This window comes from Setaria viridis, chromosome 9, assembly GCF_005286985.2.
Source record: "Setaria viridis chromosome 9, Setaria_viridis_v4.0, whole genome shotgun sequence".
NCBI classification, from domain to species: Eukaryota; Viridiplantae; Streptophyta; class Magnoliopsida; order Poales; family Poaceae; genus Setaria; species Setaria viridis.
The window spans coordinates 8,162,036-8,174,716 of record NC_048271.2 but is presented as its reverse complement, the minus strand read 5'-3'; the positions used below and the strand labels follow the sequence as shown (position 1 = coordinate 8,174,716).

Sequence of the window (12,681 nt, the reverse complement as noted above, 5' to 3'; positions counted from 1 at the left end):
ATTGTAGAGATAGTTTCAAACACAATTTCATTTTCATGTTGCTTATGTGGCTATCTTGGAAACATCAAAATGAAACTCTTCATTGGGATTAGCCTAAATTCTGGAGCTTAAAGCTGGAGCCTGCAAACCGGCCATTAGAGTAAACAAAACTGCCATTATTGCTATTGTCTATTGTGTTTTCAGCACAACCCCACTGAACTGAACAGCAGGTACGTTCCGCACTCACAACTTCTCACTGGGTTGACTTCTTAATTTTCATGGGAGAATTCCCTGTCCCTTCTGTGCCATCCAAATTTAAGCCCACCCTTCAGTGCCACTGGAAATATAACTTTATGCCATTGCCGTTATTTTTCCCCAAAACCACCGTAACGCCGTTAAAACGCATCCGGCCAACGCCGTTTTTCCTTTTTACCCCTCTCCCGACCTTATCCGCAATCACCACCAACGCCGACGGGGCCCTCCGTCCGCGCCCTGCTGCGGCGGCGTGGGAGTGCGTGCGATGCGCCTGTCAGCCGCTTGGGGACGATGAGGGCGCCCGTGGCCGATGCGCGGTGGAAGACGAGGCCACCCGATGCAGCCATGGGCATGGACCCCTGTGCGGCGCGACAGTGGTTTCAGCCGAGGTCAGCAGCGTCGAAAGCGATTGTCGAGCAGGGGCCGCCTGATTCGGACTCCGAGCCGGAGAGCGTGAGGAACCACGGGACCCAGGCCGGAGGAGCACGGGGGCTTTGCGCTTCCTGCCGTTGGCCGGCAACGGATCCACCATATATAGCGAGCTCCATCTAGCGATGCGAGCTGCGAGATCTTTGCGAAACGAAACAACAAAACGAGACAGTTGCTCTAGGTTCAAGATGTAAAAATTTGGAATCAATTTGCTGTGGCAGAGGAACCCAATTGGTTCTTGAGTGGAGGCATACACAACCAGATGCGAGTGTATTAAAACCCCGTTTGGATACACAATGCTAAACTTTAGCACCTTCGAATGGAGTGCTAAAGTTTATCACTTGGGGTTATTTGGATACAGTGCTAAAATTTAGCACATTGGTGAGAAATGACTGGCTATTACCCTCATTTATGATTGGCTTGGGGAAAAGTGGAGAGGAGAGAGGGGGCAACAGAAAATAGGCTTGGGATCACTTTTAGCACCCATTAGCACATTTTAGCACCTCTTAGGTGTGCTAAAGAAAATAGGGGTGCTAAACTTTAGCACATCTCTTTTAGCACCCCTATTTAGGAGCCCAAGTGCTAAAATGTGCTAAAAAGTGAGGTGCACCCTCTCCAAACGGAGCCTAAGTACTCGTACCTTGGTTGGACGAGGAGGAGAGGTGCGGCTGTTCTTGGCTTCTTGCATTGGAGAAACCGGCGTGCGGCAGGCCCACAGCTTGGCTTTATGTACGAGCGCCGGCGAAGGCGGCGGGCAGGTGGAGACTCAGTGAGGATGAGGAGGATTGTGCTCTTGGTCTGCCTTGAGATGCTGTGAAAGCGAGCGGCATGTTCGCTTCAGCTTATTTAGCCGGCTTATCAACCACCAAACAGTGTTTTCCTCTCACAACAAATCAGCCGTTTCAGCTTTTCAGCCGACTTATAAGCTGAAGCGAACAGGTCCGAGGTCTTTGAGGCATGGTCGCTGATCTCCCGCTCGAGGTTCTCGATCTTGTCGCTGCAGCATTGCATTGATGCCCACCTCCTGCAGGATCTCCTCCGGTATCTTTGGCTCCGTCACAATCTCTTATTCAATTTTCTGTATGAGCGTCTGCAATGGCATAAGGTGAAAAAAATGTTTCATCTCTTCTATTCAGGGGTAATATTATCTTTTCCACCACCAGTCAGGGCATGTTTGGATATCCTGTGTTAAAATTTAACAAGTGTTAAATAGAGTGCTAAAGTTTAACACATTGAGGTGTTTGGATGATGTGTTAAATTTTAACACTTTTGGTGGGAAATTACTCCATTGCCCCCTTATTTATGGCCGGTAGAGAGAGAGGGAGGAGAGAGAAGTGGTAACCTGGGAAAAAGTGGAGAGGGGAACCACTTTTAACACCTTTAGTAAGTTTTAACACTCCCTCCATGTGTTAAACTTTAACACCTTACTTTTAACACAATGTGTTAAACTTTAACACCTTACTTTTAACACAAGTGTTTGGATAGGAAAATGTTAAAAATAATTAAAAGTAGGGTGTTAAATTTTAACACCCTTCTCAGATAGCCTTAACAGCCATGTCACCGTGTTGTGACAGTAATGGCGTAGAAGGGATGAAGTTACACGGTGACCGTAACGGCGTAGAAGGGAAGAAGTTAAATTTTTAGTGGCAGTGAAGGAATGGACTAAATTTTGATGGCAGGGATGGGCTACATTTCCAATGACATACAACTCAATTCCTAGAAGCTTTCAAAGTCTACCCAATCCCTAGAAGCTTTCAAAGTTACTAGCTACGCATCATCTGAGCTTTACACGAGAATTTGCACCAAGAGCATACCCTATTTCTTCTCTTTTGATCTTTTCAAGATAATTTACGAGCCGGCCACTGTTTGCGTAGATGGTATTCACGGAAAAGAAAAGAACCTCTACAAGTTCCAGTGTGCCTAAACCTACTCAATCATACGCAAAATTAGTGATATATTTACTAAATCTAGAACGTTGAGTGGCAACAAGGGAGGCAACCGGAGCTCTTGAGCAATGATTTACAGATTTACATGTACCGCAGTCTCCCCCGTTTTTTACAGTTTCAGAAAGAAACCTCTATATATAGCACCACGGATTCTGATGGGGCCAGCCTGCGGTCACTGAGTCACTCCCTTGCTCTCCTGTTAATGTTACTTATATGCAATGTCACACGATCACAGCTCCATTGACTCAGATGAGGGCGTTTCAACAGCAGTGGTGCTAGTCAGACGCGGCTCCCAGTCTGAAATCTCCAGGAGCCTGGTCCAGGCATGGTTACATCTCAGCAGCCAGCCATCTGTTAGCTGATTCTTGTAAGCGTCGATTTCAGGCACCATGTGTCAAAAGCTGCTGATATTTGGTGTAATCAATCCCATTCAACCTAACACAGCACAAGATCTGCTCGGGCAGCTCTTCAGCTTTATTTCCCTGCAGTCAGAAATGAGCACATTTAATGACCTGACCAATCTTTTTTTTCTGGGAAAATACAATATTGCATAGCAAAGAACATGGTGTCATTTACAATTGGCATACCTGAATAGTCAGCCCAACGTCTAAAACGCATGCTTTTAGCCTGTCCAAAAATGTTTCAAAACCTTTCCTTGAGATGTAGCTAAATCTGTGCATGTCAATGTCAATCTCAAAGTAGTTATCACCCTGCAGAGAAGCAGAGCATGAGTCCATATTCCTTCTTGAGAGTGAGTTCAAAGTATATGGTCCAAACAAGATACTTCTACGAGACTATGATGTTGTATTCTTTCTTTCTTTTTTTGAAACAACATTGCATTTCTTTCTAAAGAACATTGATGAATACCAAAAAACAATTTCAAGAAATAAACAAAACTAACCAAGTAAAATTCATGCTGTGGCCTAGAAAGCACAGGCTTCTCATTGTATGCATGCATTAGCTTCCTCTCCGCTGCACTCAAAGGAAGATCCTCCAGATTAGCCACCCGGCCAAGTATCTTTAGCCGCTCTCGGAATGGTATACTTGTTTCCATTGGAAAAGCCTTTATCTTCTCTACATGATCATCAACCAACCTCTGTTTGGGGAGGTGGGAAGGTATTATTTACTTATTAATAAGTAGAACAGGAATAGCTTTCACAGTTGACAGATAATCGAGCCCAAAAAAATACTGATTAAGAACAAATTTTACACTTATCAATGATATAAAGAGAGACTACATTTCCTGAACAGAATTCGGTAACTGAAACCAAATTTTAACATGCAAAAATGCTTCATCTTTTCTTATTTGCATGTGATGTGCTACATAAGTGATATGCATCTTTTCTACCTTAATCAACTAATAAGCGTAAGGATTTGAATGGTAGGACGCTTTAGTTAAAAGAATGGCAAAAGCCCAAAAAGGACCCTTAGCTGAAGTCCACCCTAAAGAATGCGATGCGATATCTTCTAACCAATAATTCTGAGCTCAAATGCTGGGAAAAACATGATACATTTCTGCATGGCTGATTAGTTACTAAATCAATCATTGAGGCTGGCAATAACTATTATCCACTTTGCATCACCTGCATGAATTTGATACTAAGTCTATAATTACCATACTTTTTCTGATCTTACTCATTTTCATTGACTAAACATGGACGCCAGTATTATTACATATAAAATTAAAAAAAATAGTAAGCACATATATTAGCGAAAATGGTATTTAAGACCAGTCCAGCTCTTACTCTGATACTTTCTATGAATAAAGGTGGAAGCTCTTTTGAGTAACCATCAGAAAGCCTAAAATACAGAACAAAGCTCATCCCTTCCCCATCAGTTTCATTCTGAAACAATGAAGCTGGATATAGTGGGACCTGAGAAAAGCATATGAATGTCAACACACTAATTGGATAATGACGAGCATACAGCTTTCAGTGAAAATATTGATAGTGCATAAGTCTAACTGAAATTCATATTTTCTTTTTGAAAAGGTTGATATGATGGCACGGCGGTGCAACATACTTCAGGCAAAATAAACATGCTACAAGGAGCTCACCAATTGCTTCAGACTAATCCTTTGTACTAGTGTCACTAACGTGAAATTATTTGGTGGTAAACATAGGTGTTAGCTGGTACCCATCTAAAGTAATACTTCGTCCGCTCGGAAATATAAGTCCATTAGGACATAAACAGTTTGACATGCTCTCCAATATGACAATTTGATTCCCAAATTTATAAAAAATTATTATCTTACAAGGAAAGAGTTATATATTATGAAAGTCCCCACGCGCCAAGTTCTTCAGATGGCTCATGGTCCAGGACAAACTGTAGTGCAAAAGGAACCTGCTACGAAAGAACATCATCGACTCAGCCACTTGTGATCTTTGTCAACATGCAGAGGAGGATGCTGACCACCTCTTCTCCAAGTGCCCATTCGCCCGTCAGTGCTGGACCAAGCTCGGATAGCCGGAATCTTCGGTGCCATCACCGGCATCCATTAGGAACACTGAACCTCCAGGTGAGGTCCCCGCTACTCTCCTCTCCACGTTCCTCCTCCTATGTTGCTGGCGCCTGTGGAAACACAGGCATGATGTTGTGTTCAAAGCACAACAGCCCAATCTTGGCTATAGATGTCCAAACGGGCAGCCTGACCTGACCTGGCACGGGCCCGGCTAGGCCCTGCCAACTTCGTGCCGTGCTAGGCCCAGCACTACGCCACCACCGTGCCAGGCCGTGCCCGCCCACAGGCTCCACCAGCGGGCCAGGCATGGGCCCATGGGCCCATTTCGTGCCAGGCCAGCACGGCTGGCACGGCCAGCCCGATGAGACCCGTGCCAGCCCAAGCACGGTGGAGAAGTCGACGCCGCCCGCCGGGATCTGTGGAGGAGATGAGAGGGGGAGCAGCGCCAATGGTGGAGGAGAGGAGAAGGGAGTGCATGCGGCCGCGCTGGCCTCCACCGCCTGCCCGATCGCTGCCCCCAGGGTGCCGCCGCCGCTGCTGCCTACCAGCTCGGTGAACTGAGCTCGCGCGTCACCGCTCCTGGAGGAGTCGCCGAAGGGATGAGGGAGGACGGAGGGAGGTGGAACCATGGAGGTCAGAGGGAGGATGGGGAGCGGCTCCAGCCTGGAGGAGGAGGGATGAGAAGATGAGGATAGAAGAAGTGGAGAATTGTACGGTGGTCAGGTGGAGAAGTTAACGGGCCTTATCGGGCCCACCACCTAAAACCGTGCCAAGCCGGACCACCCGTCATGCTGGGTGGCGGCCCACACCCGGCACTAGCTACCGGGCTGGACCAGCACAGGCACGAAGTCCGTCGTGCTGGGCCGGGCTTAGACCGGGCCAAAAAAGGGCTCCTAGGCGGGCTTCCGGGCCGCGGGCCATCTGGACATTTGTAATCTTGGCAGTCTGCTCCACGGCTGCAAGGAAGACTGACTGCTATGGCGAGGACGACTGCCTCGTACGCATCGAATGGTGGTCAATGTATGCTGTAATTTGTTCACTATGGCATAAGCTCTTCCCTCCCCTCTAATCATGTATTAAATCTGGCCTAGGGCCCAAAACTCTGTAATCGGTGAACACACCGTCCATTACCGGCTTGCCGGCATCAGTGGAAAAGAATCAGGTGGGGACTCTCATCCCCTCCGTCGTTCACTCAAAAAAATATATTATGAAAGTATTTTCCATAATGAATCTAACAATACAATCTTGTGTTGTTAATCTTATATAAAATCTTATCCATTGATAGTAAATGGTAACAATGTTTGACTTAAGACCAAACATAGATGGACTTATATCCGATCAGAGGAAGTATGTTCAGTGCCAGTAGACATGCAGTTCATTTCACCACCTTAAGACTAATTAGACATGTGTCTCCAAATGTAACAATTGGACATATTGAACATCATGAGAAAGAAAAAGGACCAGCATATACAATAAACAGAAAATTGTTTCACATAGGATGCTTCGATACATTCAGGGTTTGAGAATAAGAGCACTGCCCACAAAAGTTTCACCTAAAGTGTATTCGGTATACTTATGACTTACCTGTACATTTACCACCAAAAGAGGTGGGAGTCTGCTGGAGAGTTGAATATCAGGAAGTTGGACAAATCGAGATATATGATTGAGTTTCTGTGGCGATAAGTACACATCAACTCCAAATGGATAATATGCAGCATAATTCGGAGCAAGCTCTTTCTTCTTATCCCTGGAAAAGTGCACTTGAAACTAAGATCGCTCCCATTTAGGCATTCAGGAGTTACAAACAAAACCGCAATGTATATGAACATGATACTGAAAGAAAGGCATTTACCTAAAATAGTTTGCTCCACGGACTCGGAAAGTACCAGGATCAATATGAGACCAGCTGTTGAGTAGTTTCGTATCCAACAAGCATAACTGTACTTGTTTACCTGCTAGAGGCCTTTCAAGGAAATCCTTCGTAGATACTGAAACAAAAAAAAAGTCACTTTAATAGATTTCCTAGCAAAGTTAACATGTTTGGCATTTTTTATCTTTTAGGGAAAGAAAATACTCCCAGCACTTGTGGTGTATCAACACGTTAACCTCAACGGATGCTATGTTACTTGAAATTTCTTAAAAATTATGGCATGCATGCGACAAAAAAGCTTAGGGAAGCTGGCAAGACCTTCTAAACTTATGTCCCGCATATTCACAGCGAATAACTTTGTTTCAATAAGCATCTCCCTTACATTTCTGTTATGTTCCTGCTGTTCTGCAGACCAATGATAAGTACAACTAGGGAATCTTAACTTTTTGATGTGTTCCAATGCAAGAGTCTTATCAATACAATGCTAACATTAAATGAAAGATGATTGATTTGATAAGGGCGAACCGTGCAAGCAATGAAGATATTGTCACTACTTGAAAGCATCAATTCTCTGTGCTACCTTTTGCCTTTTCTCTTCTTTGTTGCTTAATGAACTGTCCTATTGATGCTCATAATTTGACTACCAATATGTCATGAAAGGAACCAAGCAAGTTGCCGGCAAAGTTTTAACTCATCAAACACAATAACATGGAAAAGTGTGCCATGTTGGCAAAAACTGGTACAAACTGCAGTTTTGCTTTTGGGAAAGGCATCTTAATTATTAATCAAATGGCTTATTAAGAGATGCTTACGTAGTGTGGAAGATGGATGAGCTTCACCAGATTTCTTCTTGAACGAGAGCTTCAAAGAAGGCATCTTCATTGAATGAGTAGGGCTCGAGGAAAGAGCTCTTTTCTTTTCGTTTACTCCAACAGCAGAGGCAATACAAGGGAGACAATTATTAGGCAGAAGCCCGCAATCATCCAGTATCCTTCCTCCACCGTGCGTGCTATCCTCGCCAGAAACACTCAGCACATCGTCATGGCTCAAGGAGGTCCTCACACCATTCTCCGAGCTTCCCTTTGACAGTTCACTGGACTTTGGCTTTCTATGGTGATGCTCGCCTGATTGTGCAGCTTCCTTGAAGCTCCCACTGTTGCCATCTCTAGTGCTCAATGCCGCTTCATTCTCAAAGCCATTCAATGAACAAGCATCTGCAAGATCAAAATGAAGTTCAATCCGTTCAATCAAAAAGCGTGTGCAAATGAAAAGCAGCTCAGCATGTTCAACTAAACCATTGAAAATTGAATCATGCTGTGAGGGGGACCTAGCTACCAAGCTAGGATCGCATTATGACATCAGTCTTAGTACCATCTTGCACGCTGTGGAAGTCGTCCTCGGCGTCCGACTCGCTCATCGCCAAGGAGTCGTACCATGCCTCCTCAATGCTCCCGGACACTGCTGCACGAGAGGCCCCGGGAATCACGTCAGGTCAAATTGGACTAGCGAGTACGAATTGACGCGACGAACTTCGATGCCTACTGAATTGTACCCCGGATACTAGCTGCAACCCCACTCTACAGAACAGGGTAGCACAAGCTTCCGCGAGCTATACGAATAAAGAAAGCGAGTAGCTGCTGCTGGACGCGCACGATCCCCGGATGCAGTAATTTAATTTAACCCCACCCTGGAGCGCGCAATCTCGCGCCCATGGTCCCCCGGAGATCAGAATCTCCAACCCCGAAACGAGCAGCGTGGCGGGGGAAGGCGCACGGGGGAGAGGAAGAGGAGAAAGCAACCCGTCCGTCGACCCCCCACCCACCCACCTTGGAACGCGGGGTTGCTGTACGTCCGGTGATCGGCGGCGAGCGCGGACGGCGAGGCGGGCACCTCGGCCTCCTGGATGGTCTCCATCGACGCGGCGCGCGACGGCGCCTTCCTCCGCCCCTTGGACGCGCGGCGGCTGCGCCTGCGCCGCGCCCCGCTCCCGCCGCCCGACCGGCCGCCGGCGTCCCCCGACCGCGGCGTGTGGGGCTTCCCCACGCATGCGCTGGGCCGCGACACGCACGCCCCCATCCCCCCGCCCTCCTCGTCCGTGCGGGGCGGGGGCGAGGCGAGGCGAGATCGGCCGCCGCGGGGGCGCGCGGAGAGGCGGCGGTTGGTTGCTTGGGAGGAGGGAGGGATCTCCAAGAGGGGACTCGCCGCGCGGCGGGTCGGGGCGCGCACCGCAACGCGAACCTTGTGGTGGTGGCCTTGGTGGATGCAGGTGGTGGGCGAGGAGGCGAGAAGGAGGCGGAGGTGGTGGTGTGTGGTGGCGTGGGCTGGCCTGCGGTGCGGTGCGGTGCGGTGCGGCGCCTCCGCTCCGTCTCGTTACGTTTCGTTTCGGCTTTCGCAGTTCGGGGGGGGCCTCCCTTTCTTTCCCACACGAGTGGGGTGGGCGGCGGCGGCGGTGGGGGTAGTACTAGTAGCAGCAGTAGGAGGCGTCGTCGTCCGTCGTCGCGACGCGCATGGACGCGGTCCGTGGTAGGCGGCTGGTCGTTTCGTCCGGGGTGGGCCTTTTTTTTCTGGTTGGGTGGGGTGGGGCCCGCGCTTTCGCCGCTGCTGGTGGGGGTTGGGGGCGCGTTGGGGAAACCTGTGACGTGATGCTGCTTGTGGGTCGCAGGGGGTACGTGCGCCACTGTCGACCGGTACAGGTGAGGTTTAGATTTTGAGGTGGCATTGGCAGGCGGCGCAAGTGAATGGGCGCTGTCACGCTGCCAGGGCACGTAAAGGCCTGCTTGGCTCGACCGAGGTGGTTTGTTCTACTCGATGGAAGGGGAGAAAAGGATTATTTTGATCTAGTCGAGAGATGTTGAATTATTATAATTCATATCGTAATTATCTCTCGTAGTATAAATACATCGAATGATTTAAACAAGCCACCTCTCCGTTCTCAAAATGAGCGCATTTAGAAAAGCCGTGGACTTAAAAGATGTGCGTGTGATGAAATCGAAGGTTACGTAGTCCCCTTCGAATGGGGTCACGTAATTTTTCGTGTTGGCAACTGACTTGACAGAAAGTCCCGTATCACGTGCGACCTCAGGCATGGATCATCGAATCGCACGTGCACCATGATCGACGCGCCACGTGGCCCCACCATCCCATCATGCATGAACGCCCCAGTTGTTTAGAACTTGACGGCGCTTCTCAACCTCTAATATTCCAAATCAACCTAGGTGAAATGCAAATAAAACACTCGAACCAGTTGGGATTCAGAGATTCTCCTGCAGGTGCAAAAGTAAGTGGCCAACTATTTTGCTTCGAAAAGGAAGTGGCCAAACTTTAAATTTGATGAAACCGACGTGACAACAATTGAATGCCACGAATGGTACTGGTAGACGCACCATACCGCATCACATCACGGCGATTAAAGATTAGAACGTTCTTCCCTCGGTCCGAAGGCTTGTTCGCCTCGCCGGCCGGCCTTCTCCATGCTCCTCCGCCGGGTAGTGGTGGTCTCTTCCGTTGGCGTGGCGTACGTGGACGCGGTCCACGGCGCCGCCGCCGGCGGCCCGGTTGGTGAGCGCGGCGGACGCAGGGTGGCACACCGCCACGGCCGTCACCATTTCGTGCGGGGAATATTAAACAAACAATACTTTTCCTCTCGCCTCGATATTCTAGTACCCAGGGCTGGCATTTTCTTTGTTTCAACGAACATTTGCTTTTTTTCTGTTTTGTTGTCGAGAAATTTCTTCGTCTCAACTAACGGCTTAGTTTTTGTTTTTTTTAAATAAAAGGGCCTAGCGACCAAAACTCTGCAGCAGCCTATCTTGGACTGCTTTGTCCAGAAAAGTATTTCTGACCCAGTATGAACTATCCTGAGTTGGTACGGGTACGAATAATTGTAAGGAAACGATGCTAGCAGGCTAAGAGGGAGAGGGGTGAATTAGTCAATCTAAAATCTTATTCCATGACTTTCACTATCAATTCACAATACATAAACTAGATCATGCTATTAAGATGTGCAACTATGGTTGATCTAGTGTGAAATCCGTCCAAAACAAGTTTTGCAACTAGAGCCAATCCTAGCAAGGTATTACACTAAGAAAGTAAAAGCACACAAGTTACAAGTATGAAATACGGAAACGTAAGAGGTAAGGAAGAGGGGGAGAAAACTCTTGACACGATGATTTATCCTGTGGTATCGGTAGGCAAATGGCACCCCTGGTCCATGTTGGAACTCCACCAAAGATATACTCCTGATCACCAAGTCTCTTCCGATCAAGGTCTTGGACTCGCCACAAAAGCTTATGCCAAGCCAGATGATAAGTTTGCCACTAGGCAAGGCTCACAATTCCCTCTCTTCCGGTCACTTTGACATCGTATCCACTACGGATCTTCTCCATGAAGTAGGGGGTTATCGGGGATAGATCCCCAGTACCCGTAAGGAAGGAAGAAAACGGACTCCTCCGTAATCCTACTAGGACTCATACCATATAATCCTACTAGAACTCCTACCTTGTAATCGAGTAGTAATCCCGCCCCCTGGAGTATATAAAGGAGGGTAGGGGTACCTAGATCGGCAGCTCAAGCGAACAGAGTCGAAGACCTCAGAGAACCACAGCAAAGAATCAAATCCTCAACACCAAACAACACCCAAGTGCAGGGCGCAATATACAACACTCCAAACAGGACATAGAGTATTACACTACTCCGGCAGCCCGAACCTATATAAATCCGTGTCTTGTGTCCTCACTTTTACCTTCGAGTTCCAATTCCGGCGATCCCCACCAACCAATCTACTACTCCGGTATACCCCTCGGTAGGTTGCCGGGTATAAAACACCAGCACCATCGGAACATCCGATGGTACTGATTTTTTTTTGTGTTGAATACCACCACTTGCACACCGAAGATACCGTCATTTTCTCTATCATTTGAATGCTTGAATACCATAAAATAATCCTACATACCATGGCTTGGTCACTTGAATGACATAGTTTAGATACTTGAATACGATGATTTTGGACCTTACCATGGTTTGATTTGCATACTTGGGACTAAAAAAACTACAAGGTACATGCTAGAAAAAGCATTAGTCACAATAATTATGTTGTCACTCAATCACTAAAATCACAAATTATGGCATAATGGGACCATGTTCGCTACAATAATCAGTAAATTGAGTATATAACATGCATGCATCCTTGGAACTTGGAAGCTATTGTGATAGATAGGCGACACTGGAAAATGCTTGCACCTTGTTTCCTCTCAATTACGACGACGCTGTTATTAAAAGTACCTCTCTATTTCTGAAACAAAAGAACAACGCATGGGTGTCGCAATTTCTTTTTCAAAAATCAGATCGTACTGATACGTACTCCCTCCGTTCCAAATTATAAGTCATTCCAAGAATCTTGGAGAGTCAAAGCATCTCAAGTTTGATCAAAATTATAGAGAAAATTATAAAGATTTATAACATCAAATAGGTATACTATGAAAATAAAATTGATGAAGAATCTAATGATACTTAGTTGACATCATAAATATTATAATATTATTATATAAATTTAGTCAAACTTGAGATGCTTTAACTCTCCAAGATTCTTGGAATGACTTATAATTTAGATGGAGGGAGTACCTCTGAAACAAAAACATTAAAAAATATATAAGTTGCGACGAAAATCTGCTGCCATGAGAAAACCAGTAAATTTGCCTTTTGTTAGCTACGACTACGAGCGCGTGAAGAAATCAAACCGATGG

At 46.8% G+C, this 12,681-nt stretch overlaps 1 protein-coding gene across 2 annotated transcripts; it reads right to left on the bottom strand.

The window, feature by feature from the left end:
* Positions 1-2,600: 2,600 nt before the first annotated feature.
* On the bottom strand, positions 2,601-9,354 carry LOC117838763 (uncharacterized). 2 transcript variants are annotated; one of them, XM_034718914.2, is made up of 9 exons: positions 8,767-9,354; positions 8,312-8,401; positions 7,753-8,154; positions 6,923-7,058; positions 6,655-6,817; positions 4,355-4,483; positions 3,511-3,705; positions 3,197-3,319; positions 2,601-3,091 (listed from the first exon to the last, which is right to left on the bottom strand). In XM_034718914.2, the coding sequence occupies exons 1-9, from the start codon at positions 9,014-9,016 to the stop codon at positions 2,990-2,992; spliced, it is 1,590 nt and encodes a 529-aa protein (XP_034574805.1). In that variant the 5' UTR covers positions 9,017-9,354; the 3' UTR covers positions 2,601-2,989. The 2 variants fall into 2 exon arrangements, with proteins under 2 accessions (XP_034574805.1, XP_034574806.1); XM_034718915.2 differs by having other exon boundaries at positions 8,312-8,398.
* Positions 9,355-12,681: the final 3,327 nt, after the last annotated feature.